Here is a 24448-nt window from a genome sequence, read left to right on the forward strand (position 1 = left end):
ACATGCCAGCTGTATGACATGCAGAGGAAAATGTCTTCTGGAGAACATAAGAACCATGGACTGACTGGTATTTAGGGACTTTGTGATTTTATATCTAGAGAAGCCTTGGGCAGATGACAGTTGACACACAGCTATTCTGGATTTACACCTGGTTACTGTAAACAGAGTCCAGTAGTTTTCATTCAGAAGCAAAACAGAAGGAAGGGTGTTTATTTTTATCTTAAAATAAACCAGAGCTGGGACACTCACCTATTACACAGAATGGTTTCCTTGCAAAGCGCAGTCTTCCTTGCCATCCTCGGTATCGACAACAGCATCCAGCAGACCAGATACGAATAATAAATTCCAAACCAAAGACAACAATCATAACAAATTCCTAGAAAGGGCAAATAAGAAAAACGCCTGTTACAGATAACCAACACTGAAGCATCAGGAAACTTATGACCGCTGTGTGTGTCTAGCAATCCACCTTGAGCACCTGAAGATCCCAAGACTAACTTGGGATCCTGCTCCCCAGGCTGGTTACACATCTACAGACAGAACACAGTCCCCAGAGCTTCCTAGTGAATGGTCCAAGACTAACCTGAATAACATTAAATATCTGCTAAGACTGGCTACTAAATATGAAACACTGAAGAACGGAATCATGCACAAAAATTACCAAAGCAAAATACCCAGTAATTTCGGATATTGAGGATCAGACCACAGCTAATTTAGACAGCTAGTGAAGAACATGTCCATAAAATCCATAAAATTAGTTCTTAGTTTGAAGGCTGAATATTTTGGCAGATATATTCTCATTGTAGCAATATACCAGTGAAGTGATTGAGATGATGCAGAAGCATTTAGGAAATCAATTTGTTCCCAGAAGCAGGTTAAGATACATGCAAGTGTAATTACATACAATGGGTATGTAATTGTTTGTAAGACAGTAAATACATATTCACACTAGGCGTAACTTTCCCTGGACAACTTGTGAATGAAAGCATTTAAAAATCTTGCCTTGCTTGTCTGGCTTGCTTTTCTTTCACATTGGAACCTTCTTTAAGACTATCCATTTTAATAGCATCAACCTGTACTTATGCAATTTTTACTGGAAAAAATTTTTCAGTACAACAGTGAGGTCAACAGAGTTGCGGCAGTAGAGCTTGGAGCACAATTCACCTCCAAACCTTCAGGAAATCTGAATCCCTATAATATGTGGTGATACAGGACATACACACTGGTATGGAATTATAAACTTAGATACTCTTCTGGAATACCATCATAAAGTTATGGGTTTTGAAATGATAAAATAAAAATTTGTGTCTTCACCAAAAGAAGGAGAAAAGAACTTGAAGGAGCTTCTTAAACAGTTCATCAAGAAGAAGAGGATGAAAGTTGTATTTTATTTGGCAGCTGAGTGTATTTCCATGTCCAGGAGAAAGCTGTTCCTTGTCAGCCAATTAATTTGTTATTCCTGCAGGATGAGGACTAGTGTGGTACTGGTAAGAAAGCACTGCAAATGAATTAAATAGAGGAATATTTGCAAGGTTAGGGTTGATCCAATATTGACTTTTTCCCAATAAAGAGTTTGCATGTTTTTAGACTGTGGGACCCTACAACTCCACAAGCCAATAAGGCTGTAAATATCACATATGTCAACTCGGGCATATTAATTAATTAATTCAGCTGAAAAATGGCATCATGTAATGGTGTTTTACTAGCTTATGATTACTGGCAGTACATTGAAAGACTGTGAATTTAATTTGCTTTTGCTGTCATAGAACAATTTGAAAACATAGTATTCATTCCTAAAACATGTCAGCTTGTACAACTACATCACAGTGAAGGAGTTTCTAGAGCCTTCTTCAGTGTCTTCATTTCCAGTTTTGTAAATCCCATATTGAATGCCTAAATGAAAAAGGCAGAATGAGATCCCTCTGCTAAAACATGGCTACAGAAAATGTCATATTTTTTGTTAGAACAGAACACATGCAAAAATGAATGTGATTGTTTGAGGTTTTCTTTTTATTCATTCTACTACAAGAAACTTCAACTTAATTCCATGGACAGAGTTATTGTACAACTTCAGAAAGGATTATGTGCAAAATTGAAAAAGTTCTCTGTATAGTAACAATAATTCTTAATAGTTGGCTATTAGGTATACATTTCCTCGTAGGAAATTCTGTGTAGGCCAAGAATAAAACGGACAAGAAGCCAACTGGAAAAAAGGAAGAATATGCATTTTAGTTATTTAACTACCACTTTTATAGTGGTAGTTAAATCATGAATTGTCAAATCTGGTTTACACATTGTTAGATGATGTCTCTGAATTTATGGGGTTGATGGCAGGCATCCAGGCCATTTGACATCCGATTCTCCTGATGAAGTTTCTTTTTCGGGGCAGGGGTAGAAGATACCGAAGGACAGGAGGCCAGTGAAGCACGAAGCATCCTTTGCTTCCAATAAAATATTTTCCTTGTTAACATCTAATCACATTTCATTCGACTATAGTTTGTCATTTCCCTGGAAAACAGACCGTGCGTACAGATGCATGAGAAACACCTCGTGCTTTGTAAGTACGCTGAGATTGTCACAGGCGTCTTACAGGAGCTGATCCACACCGGCAGGAGCGTGTCCTCTATCACACTCCACACCCCAGTGGGGCCTCTGATGGAGGACTGGCAAGAACAGAACGTACCTAATGATTCTGGAAGGACTAGTCTACAGCTTCAATTCAGTTAAATTAGTATCACGAAACTGATGGAAGAAGTTGAAAAGAGGTAATTTTTTTTGGTAGTTTTATTCTGGTTCCTATTAGTGCTACACAGTTTTGTATTCATCATCTGTACTACCATTAGCAATTACTGTTTGCTATGCTTGCTCAGTTATACAAAGATGAAAAAAGTAATTGTGTGCTGAAAGTACGTGTTTGAGAGTCTCTTGTACTACACGGTGTACTCGTGTGTCAGAGGCAGAAATCCCATTTCTCTCTCACACACAAATGCATATACATGTACTACAAAGAGAAACTTCACGGAGGTATACCTATTCTGAGAGAGAAAAAGAGCAAAAGGATGTTTTCTCAAAGGGTGGGGGTTTTTTTGGAGGGTGGGGTAAGAGTATAAGATTTTTCTTGGAGAAACAATGTGAAATATCTTTGTTCATTCCTTGAGAAAAATAGTTACCATTTCTAGCAACATTATGAAGTTATGCATGGTGATACTCTCTCAAAATTACCTGAAGTTTCTGCTACTTAAGTAAATTTTAACAACAGGCACTGCAGTTATACTAAGCGAGCTCAAATAAAGTAAATATGGCTCTGTGCACTGGAATGCTAAAAGAACCGCTGATTTTAAAAATACTATATATGATTTTTTTCCACACATAACCAAATTTCTGGAGGTTTTAAAATACACTATAAGCTTTAACAAGAGAAAAGACATTGAACAAAATGGAGATGGGGTTTCACACTTATTTTTGCACGTTCTGAAATAGCGATGTTTCAAAATAATCCTTATATCCTGGTCATTCCTACTTCCTCAAAGAACAACTGATTTTGAAGGGAATACATATTATCATGAATAAAGTCTGAAGGAAAAGGATTTTCCTAGAAAATGTGAATGCATTGAAACGCAACTCTTCATAGTAGTATATATGACAGTTTTGTGGCATTTTGGCTTGGTCCAGGTTGAAACCAGAGAGAAGCAAAGAATCCCACTCCACTGTGAAAAAAGTAATGTTTTAGTAATCAGTGCACTCAGTCACAATGTAAAGTCAAATTACTGTCAAGGTTAATGCAGGCCAGGGAATGACATTATTTTTTTCTATGGCAGCTGTACAGCCACTAGGTTCTTAGTTTTCCATGGACAAAAATTGGAAGGATGCATCACAAACAAGATCAGGATTTTTTTTTTTTTTTAAATTTCATTTGGAATGGCTTATTACAAAATTAAGCATAAATCTAGGCTTTTAAATAACTTGGTTTTAGTTCTTTAGCAATTGAAACAGAAAATCAGAATATAATTGGAAAGGCATGTGACAGAATAAATCAGTAGACCTTATATGATTTGTAGGCTTGCTGTAGAAAAGATGCATTCCAAGTTTCTCTGTCCTATGTATAATACGATGGAACCTCATTAATTTTGGATTACTTATGAGATATGAATAACATTATTTACATCAGAATGGGAAAATCCTGCACTGTTGATAAATCTGGCCTCCTTCAAAATTCAGCAAGGCTGTATTTGAGCTGATGCACAAGTGTAGATTTACTGGAAGCCTAACCTAGGTAGAGCAGGGATGCCCCAGCTTTTACCATTTCTTCCTTCTCCCCTGTCTTGTCAGCCTTTTCCAATCACAGCTGCATCTGGCCTTGCACCACAGTTATCATAATCAATAACTTTTTTGGATATTTAAGCTCACAGTTAGCCCCCCCCAGTAACTGCTATGGCAGATGCATTGGTGGTTTGGACAGTGGAAAGTCGTTCTTCCTTCTCAAAGCGCAGTTCATCCACACGGATGAACTTTTCATTCTGAAATATTTCTGCATATGCAGCTCCAGTTGTCACGGGGAACTATGCACATGCAAGAGAAACAAGGCTGAAACACACGGGCTCAAAAGATTCAGTTGCTTTTGGCAGAAGGAACACAGGTGCCAGTGCGCTCCTGAAGTTTTTTACACTCGCGTGTGCCTTGGTTGCTCTGCCACTGGAACCACGAGGGTCACACAAATGGCAGGAAAGGAAAATAAGAGGTCATCCAGAGCAAGGATTCTATTAACAGAAGGTCCCGGAGGACTCTAATGAACATGGTTGATAATTAATTAAATCAAGAATACTTTGTACAATCCAGCTATGATGAGCGCTTTTCCCCCCCCCCCCCCCCCACTTAATTAGGATACAAGTGATGCTTTGTTGAAATTGTCGACATTAATATGCTTCTTGGGTAGCTTTTAGTGATTTCCCTAAGCATAACATTATAACAGCAAAACCCTGTTTTTATCATAGCTTTCTTGTTCATTAACATAACTGCTTATTAAAACTTAAAATAATTTGCTTCTGATGATATCAGGTGTCTTGGTTGCAGACTGTCATTTCTGGGAATTAGAGCCATTTTTGAGATAAGAAAATGACCAAAGTTGAGCACTCTGTGCTGTTCTTCTAGGATGCTCCTGCTTATTTTGCAATGTGTAAATGAGCTGAGGTTTGGATATAAGAAATCCGCCTACAAGACAATGGCTCTGCTGTTATTTTAATTATATTTCTTGTATGGAAATTGTGTTGTTAAGTATTCTAAAGGCTAGTGAAGTAAGACAACAGAGCTGCAGACTGATGTTAGGAGCTGCCTGCCTTGAGCTCATAGGAGAATTGGGTGTACAAGTGACACTGTCAGAAGCCCGGGAAATGGACTAGAACAAATCCAATTAATCCCCTGAAATAAGCTTTAATAAGGCCACAAGTGTTTCCCTACCGAAGACAACATCTCTGCAGTGTAGCTGCACTGCAGATGCTCATCTGGCGTAAATCAGCACAGCCTCACGACTCTAGCACAACAGCAGGAATCGGAGGAGCAATGTCATCTGATACAGCTCGGGACGTGTCCCCTCTTCCTTAAAAACTCATAAACAGGGAACACCAGTGTTTCCAAATCAGTTGGAAAAGAGGGAGAATAAACATTTTCTGATCCTTTAATTTACAGCTGACTGGTTTAAGAATGTCACCAGCTGCTAAAATCTCTTTACGGTGACACATGAATAGTTGATACTATTCAAATAGCAGTGCTTTATTATTCATTGTCAAAGAGGATGAGACTGTTTTCTAATTTAATTAAAGCAAGAACATAACACCTCAGCTTCTGCATCCCTCTCTCAAGAAAAAAACCACCCTTCTACTGATTCAAAGTACCGAGCACTAGAGTTAGGCTCTACACTTCAAACAGATACTATCGGGATGTGAGGGAAAGCACACCACCGGTCTGTCTCAGAGAAACCTGAGGAAGGTTTGAGCTTTAAACAGTTATGATGCAGAAGCTGGTATAGGACTAGGGACACTTCTGTTATACTGGCCAGCTTCCAGATTAAAACCAGCAGATATGAATATATGCATGCTTTATAGTTTAAAATAATAGTATAATTTGAACACATTTGTATTATTCCTGATTCAGTATTAAAAGGGGAGATCTTTGATCTAAACAGCTAACAAGTATATCTACACGTGCATACATACACTTAAGGAACTAATGTTTTAATTCTTCCCAACTGCAGTTTAACAGTGGGAGAGGCAGCCATGAATCTGAAAACATAACCCAGAATAGACCCTATTAGTGGCATATAAATCACAACCGGAGACTTCAGTTCAGCTCCCAGTGCAATACACAACAAGCATGAAATGAAATTTATGCACCTTTTTATCATTTATCAGTTTTATAACGAATGGGATAATTTTACTACAGTTGCTTTTCCAAATTATGATTAAGATTTCCCATGTTGATTCTATGTTCATAGAGCATTACTGAGAAATCAGTTCTGTGCCTTTTAATCTAATACACAGCTACGAGTCTGTTGATATAATATTAAAATCCCAGTGATATGCTTAGTTTTAATTAGCCACATGTTATATAGGACTTCTGCTATCCAACTCCCTTTTAGCTTTTTGTGTTTATTACTCGAAATGGCACCTATCAGTCATGCTTCTTTATTCACTTACAACAGGAAAAAGCCCAGAATTTTTATGTCAAATAAAACCAGTTATGAATCTGATAGTACAAGCAGGCACCAGAATTATGTAGCTGCCATTTAATTATGTTTTTCATCACCTCTTAGGGAGTAAATACAAGTATTCACCACATCAGACCCAATACACAGTTCCTAGCACTGAAACTGCACTAACCTTCCTCAGCATCCACGAAGGAAGGACAGACACCCTTCTGCCTCCCCAGACCAGTAGACCCACTTCACACCACCAGCACGGAGCAAACGCTGGTCCCGGCCACGGGCCATCGCGGTTACTGCGATTACCGTGTCGGTGCACGCGTGGGCACACACAGCCCCAAACTCCTTTTGGTGGATGTGGCTCTTCTAGGAGGACCCTGGTGATCACTGAAACCCCTTTTTCAAATTGGGAAAATGGCAATGGGAAACGCTGACTTCGCCACCCGACGTGTCTGTTCTGCTCTTCCCCAGATACAGCATCACCCTTAAATACGGCGTCTCCCACCCGTTCGCACTCACTGCTTTGCGCTGTATCATTTGTTCGTGTGTCAGGTGCAACTACACTTCGGAGAGAATTCCTGAAAGGACATGATAGCCATAAAACTCACACTGTAGAATAATTTTCTACTTTCCAAATGCTTTTGTATCCTGCTTTGTGCTTGTTCACATTTTCTCTCTCTGTAGTGAGATATCAGCAGTAAATGGTCTCATTTTGGTTTTAAAATGATCCACATACTGAAAACAATGAAGCTCTGTACAGCTGTACCCAGGCCTTTGCATTTCCTTTGTGATTTCTTCACGCATTTTTTTCTGCTGTAGTCACGTTTCTGATGTCACATGTTACAGGCAGACGTTCAAGCACATGTCTCTGTAGCAACACAGCTCCCAAATCTTCCTTTTGAAACGTTTGTGAAGAATTTGATATCTTTTGCTGTGTCCGAAAGAAATGCGGAATGGGTGCCAGAGCCAGTACAGACTCTGAATCCTTTTATGCTCTGGCATCCATGTTGATTTTGTATTGATGCAAGGGGTTTAGGCTAATTGTTATGGCTGATCACATGTATGTGAATTAACTGATAACATTTGACATGCTGTATAGCAGAGCGGGACGGGATATTCATTCTCTTATTCTTTGGTCTTAGCATGTTTGGAGTTGTTAAATCCTAGAGACTCTGCAAATGATATTTGCTGTGTTCTTTTTAAAGTTATTTCTTCTTCTTGCAGTTTCCCAGTTCACAAAGCTCATTAACAGAGCTTCCCCTAGGAGTACACCAGTGCATGTTTTGACCACTGGGAGACCTACGGGCATCTGGGATGATATACACTGAAAAGTTTCCATTACCAAACGTTTTCAGAAAGCAATTTTAAGAAAGTGTTTTCTGACAGTTGGTAACTTTTGGCAAACTGGACTTGGAAGGCACTTTACCCGATCTGCCAAAATCCTGCTTATGCATGTGGTTTCCTGAAGATATTAACTTCTGTCATCTCACCAAACTTTTCTGTTACTTGAACAAGTCTTTGGTTACAATATTTTTATTTGGTTCCTTAGGTTCAGCGAAAAAGTTGACTTGGTCCCCTTTTTTCAGTCCAATAACTAGACTTTGAGAGCCAGTACACCAAGTCTTGTGTTTTACAAATTATGCCATTTGCTGAGTGTTTTGCAGCTTTTCCTATCATCTTTTTTCAAGGCTTATGGAATTTTGGTCTCTTGGAAAAAGAAAAGAACAAACCCCTTCCACATCCTCTCAAAAACATACATATATCTTTGTGAGACATTCATTTCCTGTGATCCTATCTTCATATGGTACAATCAGCCAATTCCTGCCTGGTTCAGATTTGATACCAAAGTTATTATCCTGTCCATGACGTACTTTCCTTAGGCACTCCATGGAAGCCTACAAGTTTAAAATGGCCAGTACTTATTTTGCTAATTCCTCTTTGTAGCTTACCCACAGTTCCTCAGGGACTGGACTTAGTTCTGGCGTGTGTCCGTGTATTTACCATCACCTACACTTTAAACTCTCTTTGGATTTTTGTATTATAGGTATGTCTGCTCTGGATCCTTACAGATATTCTTTGTATTTGCCTGTATTTTGATACTTATTTGCTTGACGTCACAGTTTTTCAACTCAATCTTGTGTAACAGATTTCTTCTCGCACTTGAGGAAATTCACATTTTGACTGTAGCAAGCTATGTCTTCGCACGCTTTGTCACATCTATGCAAAGAGACTGAGTGGATTGCGGTTTCTGTATGTTACTCAGATGGGTGTTCCCTAGGTTTTCAAACAGCTTTCATATCGCCGGTGCTCTGCCTTTTTCAGCATTCTTTTCCTTTTGACATTCAGTGTTTTGTAGACTTTTTCCTTACATACTATTTATAACCATGTACTTTGGCTTTCCTCTGGAGACATATTCTGCATTTCCATTTGGCAAATCAATATTTCCCTAACAAGGGTCAGGTCTGAATTTCTGATAGAGAGTTTGATATCTATCCATTTTTACTGTTGCAATCTAAACTGTTTGTTGCCTGTTTTAAGGAGGTAGCTCTTGCCCTCCATATAACAAGTTTGGATCCTTATCAAACTCTGGCGTGAAGCCAGTAAAATTCAATACTGCAGTCTAGCGTAAACTATTACAAATCTACATCTATGGAAAATGTTACATTTGTGACTTGGAAGTGGTTTCCCATGCTACTTTGTTATCACTTAAACTAATAAGAAGGAAGACATGTCATGGAAGAGCAGTTGTGCAAGGAGTGTTTCTCATTTGTCCTTAAAGGAGGTCAAGGACAGTTGGTTTGGTTCTTTAGCACAATGCGTTGATTAGCCTAAAAGCAGACGTGCTTTTCCCTCCTCAAAGAATTACATCCCTATTAATCTGAATCCTCACACCCCATCACTAACATGTAATCCTCCCCATTTTCCACTTCTAATCTCAAAATCCTCCTAGAGATCCTGTGTTCTCCTGGAGAACGTGGCCCCTTGAATGGCTGGCTAAAAGGCTTTTTTTCTGAATAATATAGACAGTCCTTTCCCTCTTAAGAATATGTTCTCCACCTTTGAATGCTAGTCCTCCCTGTGTTGGGAACAAAGGGAATCAGAAACTGATTTTTCACAGTACTAGTATCTTCTCTCCTCACTTTCTGCATATAGCCATATAATGTCATGTACAAGATAAGCTAAGTGACAGCTCTTATATGGGAACAGATAACAAGAATATAAAAGAGTATAATGTACCTATTTAAAAAATCAACACTGGGTTTCTTACTACAAGTTAGTCATTTTAATGTTAAAATTGTGCCAGGTCATGAGTTGTGATACATTTGACACGGCTTGTGGGTTTGCTATTTCCATCCACCTTCACTGCACAGTACCACCCACTATACATGCCCTGTTCATCGAGAGGGAATGGAAAATAATTTCATGGATGGTATTTCATCCAGCAGCCATTGACTTGTGGCAACTCCAGCGATCTTAAGATTGCACAGTAAATGGAGATTTCTTGTTGGAGTGTAAATAGTTGGTCGTCCTGCCTGCCTCGGAAATGCTCTGGCAGCGACTCTGAAACTCTCTCTTGCCTTCCACTGCACTTGCTGTTGAATGCCATAGCGCTTGAGGTAACCGTTCATAGTTATCCTACCTTCTTTAAGTGATTCTGTTATGAGATTTTTCTTTGCCCTGATTGCAGATCACATACAATAATGCTGTTTTAGTCATCTTTAGTCATCAAACCCATTTAAGCTTTCCCAGTAGAACTATAATATATTGCATTTTTTAATTATAAAAGAAAAATGATTCCATTCAATGTGTGATTTTTCATTCTTCTCTTTACAAAGGTTATTTCTGCTTAATGGAGAAGAATAAAAGAAAAGAAAGGACAAAATATTACTGACAATGTAACCGAGCCCAGAAACATATCAATAATAGACTTATGCCAGCATCAAGACGTCTTTATTCTCTGATGTGTTTGCAGTGTGTTTCATCTTCTTCAGCAGTGTTGACAATAGATTTTTTCATAGATACCTTTACAGTTTTATGTGCAGTGCCATGTTCCTTTGTTATGAAATAGTTTTTATTGTTACTTTCATCTCTCTCCATAGCTACAGTGTGTGCTTATTTGTTTTAGAGCTTCGTTGGTTCGTTAGGAGTGCCAACGCTGCCTTCTGACAGAAGAATTACAGCTTTGGGGACATCTGATATGTTTTTAAATAACTTCACCTTGTCATTTCCATTTTTGCCTTGTCAGTCTTCTTTCTAATAACTGTTAGTTTCAGAAAAGTGCAACCAGCACTTACATTTCCAATGGGAAGTCTGCTCTGTTTGCACACAAAGATTCTCAAGCAGTTGTAATGAGATCTGTTCCAAATTTTTATAACAACAGTCAGCTCTGATTTGATGAAATCAGTATGCATATTAGGAGAGTATCAATTTAATCAACAAAGACATGAAATTATTTATTTTGATGAGGTAAGACTATTTTCTTTCAAAGCTAACAGGTAGTTTATTATGACATGGTTGAATTGTTTTATGCTCATGTTATCACCCTATTATAATATTAGTGCATATGAATCCAAACAAGACTGAAAACATGAAGGTTCTGACCTTACCAACATTACATTTCCCCTCTCTTATTCTGTCTTCGATAACGTCAGTTTTGTATGTCTAAGAGATATAATTTTTCAGTGATTTCTATGCACAAATTTTGAAATTTCAAACCCTTGCTTTGATTTGGGATGAAAGAAAACATTGAAAATGAGTATTTCTGGAGAAACACGGATTCTGAGTTTTGACAAGCTCTAGCAAACTTGAAAATCACTGATTTTTTAGCTCAAGGATCAGTTCATCTGTTTCTCTCGGGAGAGAAGACTGCAACGAAACTGTAATAACATGTGTTAGATATGTATCTGCAATTGAAATCTCTGAAGATCGTTTGGTTTTTCCTTTTATGCATTGTTAGCTGATCCTGCAGAGCCATCCATCCAGTCCTCTGCTCAGGTCTGGCGTCGCAAGAGGATTCAAGTTCTGGGACAATAATCTAAACTGAAAAATGCTACTTTTTTGAACTGAGCACTTCTCTCTTTTTTTATATCCACTCTGCCCAGCATTAAAATTTTCCAGTGGGTTTGTATGATTACATCTCTGTGGGTGGATTCACTGTCCTAGAGCAGAGACAAATTGAATATGTGCTTGCCCGCTATGGGGCAGCTATACCCTATGTTTTTTAATCAATGTTCATCCTCTTTCTATGTTTCTTTTACAGGAAAATGTTAGAGAAGGAAGGAATGTTAGGAAGATCTTAATTGCCAGAAGCACTTACTAGCCTCGCCTTTTGGATTCATGTAAGTGACCACAGTACATGTAGAAGCTAGCCTCGTCTACTGCACCCTGTCTGCTTTTATGTCTTAGGGAGCTATTTCTGCCTGAAGAATGTGTTCCTAGAGTACATTTTCAGAGGCCCTAATCCTACAGAAACGGGTACAGCTTTCTACCCCAGCCTTTTTCAGAGAAAAACACAAAACAGATTTGACAAAACCAGTCCTGCAGAAATTCACATGATTTTTTCAATCCCTCCACCTTGATTAAAAATGAAAATTCTGAAAAAAAAATGAATGCTTTGTCACTTCAAATAAAAATGACATTTCTTTCCTACAGCCTCGATTTTACTTCTAAGCCAAAAGTTCTAAAATGCTCAAATACACAAATAATACTTTATGCCAGGTCAAATGAAACATTTAATCTGATCCAAGACTTTTTTTGGACTTTTTGATTTGCCAAATCTTTATGGGTCAAATCAAATTATTTTATTTATTTTCTTGAATTGACAGCAAACAAACAGAAGTGAACCAGTTATTCACATAGCTGTAGTTGAAAATGATCTTAAAATATAGAGAGTTTGGTCATGAGAGTGAATGACCTCCAGTTCCAGATATATTCCTTCTTGGCTATCTTCCCCAAAAGATTTGATTTTGCCTTCCCAGCCTAAGTTTTACTTCCCTTGTGTTTATTATTTGATAAAGCGCCAGCAAAAGTATTTGTAGGAGATCAGCAACACACCAAAGATTATTTTCTTGCTGTGTTAGTCGGATTCTTAAGCTGCTTGTGGCTTTTTTGATGTTGAAGTAGATTTTATTCTACCGTCTGTCTGGGATATATCGCTGCTACAACTTGAGCGCCAGAAGTTGTGTGCACAGACGAGGCTAAAGCATAATTATCATTGTAGGTATAAGGAGTTTTATCTGATGCTCTCCCCCTGGTTGGGCTTATTATTTCTGGACAAAAACCTAACCAAATTAATTACTGATGTAACAATCCAACGTTGCTGTAAGCAACATCACTTAATCTGCAGGGCTTTCATTTTAAGCATAAAATTCAAATACGAAACGCGTTTCCCTTGACGGGCCCCCCCGATAAGTAGAAGATGCCTAGGAAGGCAGCAGTACTTGTGCGGATGCCAGCCCTGAAGCCCTGGCTGGGTACGGCACGACGCAGCAGGTTTGCGTCGGCGCTGGGAGTGGAGCTCAGGCGTTTCTGCAGCCCAGACAAGTCCATTAACCTCTGCTGATGCTCAGAAGCCCTCCGCTAATACTGCTTTCCTAAACCACGATTTACTCTGAGCTATCGCACGCTGTTGTATTTTTCTGAGAGAGCGTTTAGGATGCAGTGATTAGGAGATATGTTTTCTGCTGCCTTGTAAGGCGAGGCTGGGGGACATAAATGGAATTGACTGATTGCAGAACAATAATCTTCTCAGCTCCTCTGGCCTTGCTGAGAAGGGGGCAAAGGTTTGCTCACCTCATCTACACTTCCCTCTTTAACCTCCTCGTGTAGTTGTGAATAGCTGCAATATGTCAAAAGCCACAGGTGCCAGTGCAGGCAGCAGCTCAGGTATTAAGTTGAAGGAATATTACAGTAGCTTTTTAGCCAATTAACATGGCTGTAGGGGGGACCATCTGGAATAAATCTGCGAAGCAAACAGTTCACAGAAACCCAGCGGGCAGCTCTACGGATTGTTGTATTTGTATGGTACTTCATTAGAAAATAAACATATATCTTCCATCTCGAGCATGAAGCAAAACAGTATTAAACCAGATCTCTGATAGTTAATACAACTGTCTCTGCTAAATGACACATTTGTAAGAGTTGTGTGAATCACTGCAAGGAAAAGGTTGCGAAAACTCTAGTGACTGCAGTTATGTGTTGGCACAGCCAAAACTACTGCTCCTGAGTTAATGTAGAAATCTATTTTTCTCTTGGCTTGTGGTTGCAAAAGCCTGCTTTGATAACATTGCTAATATCAGCTAATGATTCAGTACGCAGAGAAGGAGCAAGCCATGCATCAGCAAACTGGAATAAACCAGTCCGCTTTAGCCTGCTTCTGGAACTTCATACTTCACTGTGTTTATATTTTTCCCCATTAGAGACCCACAGCAGGAGCCGTAAGATTCGTCATCGCTAGATTTATTCCTGCCAAGGCTTTGCTGAACACGCTAGGCTATAGCATAGAACTGTTGGACCAGGCTAGTATTGATGCTTCAAGGATTAACCATCCACCCTCTCCCTCCTTAAGGCCATTCCTGCGTTCAGAGGATGCCACGGGATGTACAGCCGGAACCGTTAACGTGGACAAAGTCCATCTTTGATGCCGCAGAAGCAGAAAGCGCTGCAGTTTCCCACCGCAGACCCCAAGCCGCTCCGCTCCGCTGACGGACACCTCTACAACGACTGGTGTTAGGGGCGAGCAGAGCTCCCCGCGCCTCTGCCCGGCGGTGGGATCAAAGCCAGGGCTTTGCAGAGCTCCTCCACGGTCAGGCTCCTGGGAGAGCCATGGCAAAGAGCAGGGAATGTGTTTATGAGCCAGCTGAGGAATCAGCGGTGGCAAGCATACCGACACAATCAACAAATACGTGGCTCGTGGGAAATGCATATTTTATGTCAGAACAAATGGCATTTCTACAACCAATTTGCATAAGTCTACAGGGAAACAGATTACTTGTCACAAAAGCACCTGCTATTAGAAATAGAGTATTTTCTCACTAATCAAATTTTCCTGTTTTCTATACCAGAAAATCTTAGCAATTAGTGTAGTAATTGCAATAATATAGCTAGCTGCTGAACATTCCATTTACAAAGTGTTGTTCAGATATGTAAATAATGGGACTAGGTATGAGTATAGGATTAAATCTAATCGCTTTTAGCTGGTTTAATGCCACCTGATCTTTTCTCCAGAAAAAAGAAAAAATGCTAATATGGCTAGGAAGCAAAAGACCACATTTAGCACAGCTCTCCCTAATTAGCCCTGCTAAGAAACCATCAGATGGAGCAGAACACCACACATCTGCACCTAGCCAGCTCTGGACATTTAGTTCAGGTATCTTGATGCAGTGGCACATTGTGCTGTAGAGACATAGCATACACCATAATTATGCTTATCAGCCTGCTCACACCAAAATTAATTAGGGAGCTGTTCTGGTATATATATATATATATATATATATATGTTCAGATATATACAGTGATGACAATTAAAATGTTGGCATTTGTCAAGTTACTTCACCCCTGGCACTACCTAACGAGCCACAGTCTGCTGTACACATGGAACTGAAATAACCATGGTAACTCTGGGTATATAGTGACATTTTAATGATCACTACCGCCTATCCTCAGGCCATCACTTGCAGAACTAAATGGCCCATCAAGAAGCAGATGAATAAAGTGGCGTCCATACAATGCATGAAAAATGTTAGGCACTTTCAGGGATTAAAGCCATTTATATCTACCTCAGAAGGGAAAAAGGAGAGATGAACATAATACAAAAGCATGTATTACGAAGAAATAATAAAACCACTACATCCTACTGCAGCAACTGCCACTAAAATGTCAGTATCTACCAACAGCTAGCACAAATTGGTATCTAAGATACCAAAATTATTTCCTATTTTAAGTGCCTCTTACTACATACTGACTTTATAAATGGCAGCAGCAGTATCAAAGGTCTTTCATGCTCAGTCACTGCCAAACTGCAGTAGAAAAACTATCAGTTATAAACCACAGCAATTCTCAAGCAAAGAAGGGGATGCAATACAGTACTTTATTAACACTTTCATACAATCTGACCTGTTCTTAAAGAAAAAGATGGTGGAATCCTCTATTTTATTATTTTTTCATCATTCTGATGAAAAGTCTGGTTTCCTAAAGCATTCAGGAATTATACTATTTTCTCCATGGTGAGGGAGAGTATTTGAGTGTATACAAAAGTATCTGTAAAACTGTCTTGTATTTAGAAGTTTCACTTACCAAAATGAAGAGACAACCAGAGGCAAGTTTTGTGTGTTCAGGAATAGTAGAAAACACGGACAAAATCAAGCAACCAAACACAAGGAGAAAACTGAAAAAGAAAGAATATTAATAATTGTTAATATTTTTCAGAACCCTGACCCAGTATCTATATTGATCCTACTTCACCAACTTTAACAGAAGACTATCAATGAACAGTCTTCAATAATAGAAGGGAATTCAACCACTACTTAACTTGGTTAATTAAAGACATTAGAATAGCCTATTACTAAATCCACATGCTTCTGAGCAGCACTGGTAGAATCAATGGAAACAAAGACAAGAAACAAGATTTTCTTGGAGAAATGACCCAATATGCACAGACACTACTTTTGGTATCATAATCCTGTACCTTTATGCGGTCCAGACACTCTTAGTGGCTTTAAAGAAAGATCACCAATGGGAGCGTCCTCTACCCAGTCTGAAAAATCATTTCTCCCACAACTGACCACAAATATCTGCTGTATAAGCTTATCGAAGAACTAAGGTACGTATTGCACCTAACCGCCCATCTGAAACAACTGCCTTCTGAGCAACAGACTTCATGTACAAACTACTAGAAGCTGAGAGGTAGTTGAGTTATGGCATCACTGCCCTAAATGGACAGGCTCCATTCTGGGAACAAACTTAATATCATACAACCCATTGAAGAAGTTAAAACAAAGGAGGGAATTAAGAAAGTCTTACACAAGTCGTGCAATTACAATCGGGAAAACATGACCGCAAGTTTGAGCTTGCATGAGCTTGCACGTGTCATGGTACTGACGAATACACGCAGGCAAAGCAAAGCACCAACACGCCGCTAAATCTCTTTGCGAGGAAGATGCAAACACCTGGTATCACGACAGAAATCCTTGCATATCCCGGGTCTGATCTTTACAGCAGACAGCACGTGGTGTTTGCAGACATGAGCCTGCAGAGCCGGTATTGCTCAGACGCCTCTAGTATGGATGAAAAGGAATATCCTTTCCTATCGCACCGCTTCACCAATGATAACACCACTGTGCTGGTGAAACTATCTATGAATTGGACCAGAAAAGAAGTTCATCTCACCCACAATACCATGAACTGACTAATCAGCCAGGCAGCACACTGAATGAGTGCAAGGCAGTTCATGTTCTATATTTTAAATTCTTGCGCTAGGTTTTGCAAGTAGTAATAATTGATTCATTCTATCAATGTTTTGCTAATTTCCATCTTAAAACACTTGTCAGTCATGTTAGTCAACTAACAAAGGGCAGGCCTTTGGCTTTTGTCTGAATTGCTGGGACTCTTCTTAGCAGATGCTCTAACCCAACATGAATAGGCACTGTAATTAATGCAGATATATATCCGCAAGAAAGTGCAAATGGCTCCTTCCTGATACGAAAGGGACTCAGAGGGACTCCTCTTCCAGGGACAACGGGGAAAAACATAGAAATTACTGATCTAGATAGAGGGTGCATATGTTTTTCAATATGATGTTTCCTTTAACCAACACAATAATTCCGAAGGCACAGAAAGCAGCTTTTCAGAAAAGTACTGGGGAGTGTGTGTGGGGTGTTTCTGGTGGCCAAGTTGAACATCCCTCAGCAGCGTGCTCTCATACGCTCGTATGCTGAGCCGTAGTAGGAAGAACGTATCCGGCAGGTTGAGGGAAAGGATTATTTTCCACTGTTTGACATCTGAAAGAACACATCTGGAGTGCTGTGCCCAGTTTGAGACTCCCCAGCATGGAAGAGAGATGGATAGCCCGAAGCGAGCCCAGTGGAGGTCACCGAGGTGGTTGGGGCTGCAACTCATGACATATAGGATGGGCTGAGCAGAGCTGGGTTTGTCCAGCCTGGGCAAAGGGAGGCTGAGACCTCTGACTGCTGTCCTCAGCTAGCTAATTCTGGTTATAAAGAAGGCAGAGAGGACACAGTCTGCAGGAAAGAAAATTATGGTTACCTATAAGGAAAAAAAAGTCAGAGTGAAGGTGGTTCAGCACCGGAACAAGTTGCCCAGCGAGACTGTGAAATTTCTGTTCCTGGAGATTTCAGAACTTGGCTGGAAAAGGCTCTGGTCTGACTTTGAAGGGAGCTCTGCTTTGAGCAGGAGGTTGGACTAGATGACCCGAAGAGGCCTCTTCCAACCCAAGTTCTTCTATGTTTTTAACTACCGGGTACAAACATTACTATATTATTGCATCGGCCCCCACTTGCGCTTCAGGAGCTAAAATTGCTCTTTCCCTTACAACATATGGATTTTCCATAGTGCTATAATATAGTAGTGCTGTAATATATCCAGTACATTAGATAAAAATGTAAGTCCATTTCTTCAGAATTTCTAGTAGAAAATCTGATGTGCAATGCGATAAGACATCGGAGGCACATCTTGTAGCCTATCACTTAACTGCCGGGGCGTTCTACTCTGAAAATCAAATCTGGTAGGAGCCTGCATATAAGCTCTACTAAGAACTGTAAATAAAACAGTATCCAGGAGGGTAAAGGGCATCTCTGGCACGTACCATTGGCAAGTCTATCTTCCAGACTAAAGAAAGATAAAGATCAGCATATATATGCTTAAAGATTTCATAAAAAACTCATTCAAGTGACAAAAATCCACCTTGTGAGCTACTTTGCTCCCCTTCCCCCCACTTTTTTTAAAAAGGAAAATCTCCCAGAACATTACTGGTAGTTTCAGCTGCTACAGTCTTCAGATACAACCCCCCTATAATTACATCCTACTGACATAGGCATAAATGTGGTTTCTCCTCGTTAAGGCTTGCACAGAGGGCAAAATAAAATTAAGAAGTGACTAAGAATTTACAGTAAAAGGATGTAATTTCCTTTTGCTGAATTTCTTTAGTCCTGAATCAGTTAAAACGATATTTTCTTACTTCCTTTGTGTTTAGGTATTAAAAATTGCTCTTGTTTAGTTGTATTCCAGTAATACCAACTAAATTGGAGGCCCAGTTGTACTGGGTCTTGTCCAAACACACAATACAAGTTTTCACTTGGAAGAGATCTCTTACAGCACAATTATAGAAAACAGACGCAGCAGGAAAAAAAGAAAGCTGGTTGTTCCCATATCACAGCTGGAGACCACGGCACAGAAAAGGTAAGGGACTTGCCTAAGGCTACATGGAAAGTCTTTATATGTGGAATAAACCTGAACCTTTTAAGTCCCAGCCCAGTCCTGCAGTCACAAAACCGTTCCCCGCTCACCCACCGCTTGCTTTGCTGTAGTTCCTTCAGGACTGTGATTTAGAAGATCACTGTGGGCAAAGTGTTGATTCACGATAGATGGGAAAAGTGAGTCGGGAGAGGGCAAGCAGTACAGTTAAGCAGTGTATTAATTGAAATAAAGGTAAATATTCAGGAAAGCCAGATGCAGTTTAGATTAGCACCTGGTAGACATAGTTCTGCAGATTATCCATGAAAAGCAGAAACAATCCTCACAGTAATATGTAAGCATAGTCTTGGAAAGATATTTTTCCAAACCTCTGTAACCTTTTGTTCTCAGTTTTTCCAGAAACTCTAAAAGGAATGGAGCATTGTTATTAATTATTATTATTAAAGAACAAAAGAAAAATGTTTGCATTTATCCACCCACACATTCAAATCTTGCCCCTCTATCCCTCATTCCTCTCTCTAACACTGAACACTTTTTTTACTGCCATTCAGCGTATTATGTCTAAAATTAGACTGTAAGCACTTTGGGGGAGGGGAAAACCCCAGTCCTATTAGCCTTGCAAAACCAAAAGCATACTTTTAGGTGCTGTAAAACACAACACTAGCAACCAAAGTAAAAGGATTAAGTGTTTTGGAATATTTTCCGTAGTTTATTTACCACTGACGTGCTTTCCTTCGAAGTAAACCAATAGTCAGGTTCACTTTCTATCTTCTTTAATGTAATCTGTTTACTCGGGCCATGCAGTGAAAGCACCTCTCTTTTTCCCCAGCTAGAACTGAAGGCACGAAGGATACAGCAACGCCTTTCACCTGGCTGGACGTTAAACAAGGATCTGTCCAGCAACAATAAATCTCTAAGGTTCAAACTCCACGGCGGTCAAAGTGTATCAGAAGTTGTTCTTTCCTGACATGAACTATTTCTCCAGTGACAGATGAAGTGTAGAGGATTGCATTAAGCCCTGGGTAGTCACTTTATGACCCTCAATAGAGGAAAAAGTATTTTCGAATGCCATCATTTGAACTGTGTGCTATGATACGTGCTATACAAGAGGATGCTGCTGTAGGTAGAGAGCAGTACAAAGCAAAACACAGAGCAATTATATTTGGCCTCTAGTGGTTCAAGCTGGATCATATATTTGTTCAGGCTGAAAAAAACAGATGGTCTTTCCTCATGCATTCAGTATCAGACAGTAAAACGTATGCCTTAGGCAGCAACTTCCCATAAAATTATTCAAGCACTGCCATAGTCTTGTATTTTATCAAAAGCAGCGACTTCCATCTCGTTTCAGCAGTAATCAGTTTTGATGCAGATCCTTTCATCTTATTCCCCTGCTTCTGAAAGCATACACTAATTGGAGAAAAGCCAATTTATGAAAGATAATATAACTCAGAAGCTTTGATATTTATTCAATCCACCTCTCATAAACTTTTCTTACTGGTTAATTAGGAACTACCAATTCTCCATTTATTTAATTTTCAACAGAATTTTACTATAGTTTGTGATTTAAGGGCTGTTCACATGGAAGACGATGTTCAGCTTAAAGCAATTGTTAAACATTACTCAGGGAATATCATAAGCACAAAAAATACACTCAGGGAAGATCTTTAAAAGCTATTTTGCTACATTATTTACTGCTAGAATTAAAATAATCAAAAGTTAAACATCTGCAAACAGTTTTATGACCTCTTCTGTAAATAATAAAAACGTATCACTGTTAAAGTGACACAATTAAGCGATTAGACCACCAGAGTTATGTTCCAGTATTTGAGGTCTGATTTAATCCCCATAAATGCAAGGGCACTCAGGATTATGACCAAAACTGTTTGCAAATCATCGCCAGTGCCATTATCCTGGATTTTGTACGGAAGGTAGAAAATGTTTGAAAGCTTTTGCTAACCTTAACTACAACCAAAAAGTAGCTCTTACTTTTCCCACTGGTACAAAGTCAGAACCAGTGCAGTTGCTTGCAAACTTACAGCAAGTTGTTTCCATTCACGAGGTATGAGACTACAAAGAAGCTATTAGAGCCCCTCCGTAAGTAATTCCTGCCCACAGCCAGGAGCAGTGCCCATGTTTTCTTAACAATGACCAGGATCTCGCTGAGCTGAGTACCCAAGTACCAATTTAAATGATTTTTTTAATTCTTGAATGCATAAAATCTGTGTGAGGCATTAGATAAATAAACGTGCTCAAGTTTATACTGGATGTAGAGCACCGATAGATCCATGACCAGTTCAGATAAGTGGATACAACACCCAGTAAAGACCCTATAAAGAAAGGAAGGAAAGAGACGGTCATTCATGGCACTGTTATACTTTCATAGGGACTATTAGTTTTGGTGAACAGTCCTCACAAAAAGCACAGGGACGGGTATCTGATAAGCGGTTTGCCCTACACGAGATCCCTGTCTTGGCTAGATGCTGTCAGCACTCTCACCCCTCTCGGTGCGTGAGAAAAGGAGACTTCACGGCTTCAGCGTGCCATGGAGCTGATGGGGACAGAGAAAAAACAGCATTTCCTGGACTAGGAGTTACTGTTACATATACACCCAATTTGCAAGGCACTAAGTTCCCATAGAGGAGAAAGTATGCATATCGTTGGACAATGCTGATACAGAAAGACAAACGCTGAAGCCTTCTCCTAGCTTCAGGAAGAGCTGAAAGGGAAAACGTCAGCTAGTGCAGGCGCGAGGAGGACATTTACGCCAGTCCTGTGGGATCTCCCTTAAAATGTAATCTTTTCAACTTTCCTATAAAACAGATAATGCACTGCTGACATGGTGGAAAAGAATACAGTTTAACAGTTTTGATAGTGTAAGCCATGTGGATTAAATTTTCCATCATTTATAGTTTCAATGTGACTTGTTTATGCAAGAAAATGAGATATGACAAAGGTTATGACAATTTGTTAAAAATGTTTGACAAAAGCCACATGGAGAATAAGCGCTCTCCCATAGAAAAAGCTCATAAATTTCTCCTGTAGGCTTTCTTTAAAATGACTTGCACTTCAACCTTTTCCTCACGTGGAAGAGTGTAACATGTTAAGGGCTGGATACTGTGCTGCCTTCTACCCAGAAATAACACAACCCTGCCTGCGGAGAGGTGGAGTATGAAGACTGCATTGTCTTAAAATGTGAAAGTAAACTGGATAGGAAACTTGGAAAATTATTTTTGAGATAAAAAAATAAATACACAGCAAAACCAGCTTTTTATATATATTCTGTCTTTGGATTAATACAGAGATACAAAAATTTGAACTGAATTTCACGTCTGAAATTTTTTAAGAACTGAACTTGCTGCTGAAGCAACTTGTTTAGAAAGATGAGTTTGGTCAGGCTCTGATGAATAAATTTTATTCAAACAATTAGAACAGTTCATCAAGTATAAAAGAGTTCAAGTTTGCAGTGTCAAAAAAAGTGTTGTCAACCTAAATCGACCTTTTCTGTCATATTTTTAAGGAGTCATATTTTTAGCAGTGTCTCCTAAGTGATTGTATTTGGCTTATTTTCACAAAGCAATGAAAAGGCTATAACAGGAGGTGTAATCAAAACCAAGCAAATGAAATAGCTCAGATACCTATGGGACACCAATGAAAGTGTCATTATATGCTCATTTGATAATCTATTCCATCACAGACAAAAAATAAAACATCAAGATAAATTTCTCCAGGGGTCTATAAAGCAGGCATCATTGTTCCTTGAGCAAGCACATCAGCTTAAAAGAAAACAAAACAAATCAAGAAATGCTTTTTCTGATGGGTTTAATGCTCAGAGATACTTGTGACCTAGATATTTTCTAGAAGGTTTTCATTGACTTCAACAAGAGACATCTTTTGACACAAAAATAAGAGTAAAGCATGTGTTCTTCCAGATTTTAACTATTTTGAAGATTGGGAAGCGTGATACTGATTTGCATCCCAGGATCCTTGTTTGCACTTACAGGTGCCTCAAATCTGTAGAAAATGACAAAATGCTCCTTTTATCACACCCAAAGAGTAGGTCTTTTTGTAGACCAAAATTTTCAAATGTGAATGCTTAATTTAGTAAACAAATTCTGTATTTAGACAACTCTGTAGGTATTTTTTTTTCTTTTGCATCAAATAGCCCTAACTCCCAATGACAAGTCTGGTAGCTCACCTGCCAACCTTTGCTTCACCACAGATATTTCCCAAGAAAATTAATTTAAGACATGAATAGAAACAATGTTGTATTTATCACTGAGCATTGGTTGCAGGATTTATATAGTTTTTTAGAACATATACAAAATTACGATAAGAACTTTATTATAATGCAATGGAGAAAATTAAAAGAATTACAGTATGAAGCTGGAGAAATGAAAACCACTGCATAATATTTTTTGTAAAATTATTTGTCCGTTGCAACCTATTTATTCTAACCTTGTCCACAATCTAGGGCAAAAGGAAATACTCAAATAACCTTTTCCTGTAAAAGTGTTTGCTAACACACAGTACTCAGATCTCTTGCTAACCAGAAAAATAATCCTTAACATAAGAAATGTGTGGATGCGTAAGAAGGAAATGTGTTCTGGTAATCACCAGCATAATTCACTTCAAAACCAGCTTTTCACGTCTTCAGATTTTAAGACAGAAATACTGCCACTACCACATGTTTGGTTTTTTGAAGGAAGAGAGCAAAATGAAAAGAACAGAAGAATTGTAGGACTGCTGGGTATTTTTTATGCCACAACTAACAGTCTCCATCTCCTCTTTGCTCAGCGCTGAGAGGACAGCTCTGGCTCCAGTGAAGCTAAGGTATGATTGACTGTAATGGGGCCAGACATCACTCACCTTCATTATCTAATCGTCCATCAGTGGCCAACAGTGCCATGGCTTTGGCAGCTAAAACTACGTAGAACCCTACTGGGTTGGGAAATAAAGCCTTTCTAACTTAGCCTCTGGAGTTAATCCCACTCAGTGTGACTCAGCTAGACCCCTAGTAAATCACATCGTGCCAGGGAATGGCACTGTTACTCCTGATGGCTCCTGGTGGTCTACACCATTAAATGGTGAGGACTGGCACTAGTATCCTTTTGGCCTGGGTAAAACAACACTTTCCTAGACAATTCCTGGGTACGGTCTGGGAGTTAGCATGTATCTGGATGAAATTTTTCTCTGGACTTGCTAATACATCTTTTACTATGGACAGGTACTACTGGATGTCAAGTTATAGTGTTGAAAAAATATTATTAAGTCCATACCCAAGCACTATCAAATGATCATATTTAAAAGATGAGCTGTAATTTATGA

General features: G+C 39.2%; 1 protein-coding gene across 1 annotated transcript in view; it reads right to left on the reverse strand.

Moving 5' to 3' along the window:
* The window catches only part of KCNQ5 (potassium voltage-gated channel subfamily Q member 5), a 292976-nt gene that overhangs the window by 72159 nt on the left and 196369 nt on the right, over nt 1-24448 (reverse strand). The window contains exons 2-3 of the mRNA XM_052781719.1: nt 15989-16079; nt 250-376 (exon numbers count right to left, since the gene is read on the reverse strand). Coding sequence (XP_052637679.1) covers nt 250-376; nt 15989-16079 — 218 coding nt within the window. The remainder of the gene's footprint in view (nt 1-249; nt 377-15988; nt 16080-24448) is intronic.

Source organism: Harpia harpyja, chromosome 3, assembly GCF_026419915.1.
Source record: "Harpia harpyja isolate bHarHar1 chromosome 3, bHarHar1 primary haplotype, whole genome shotgun sequence".
Taxonomy (NCBI): Eukaryota; Metazoa; Chordata; class Aves; order Accipitriformes; family Accipitridae; genus Harpia; species Harpia harpyja.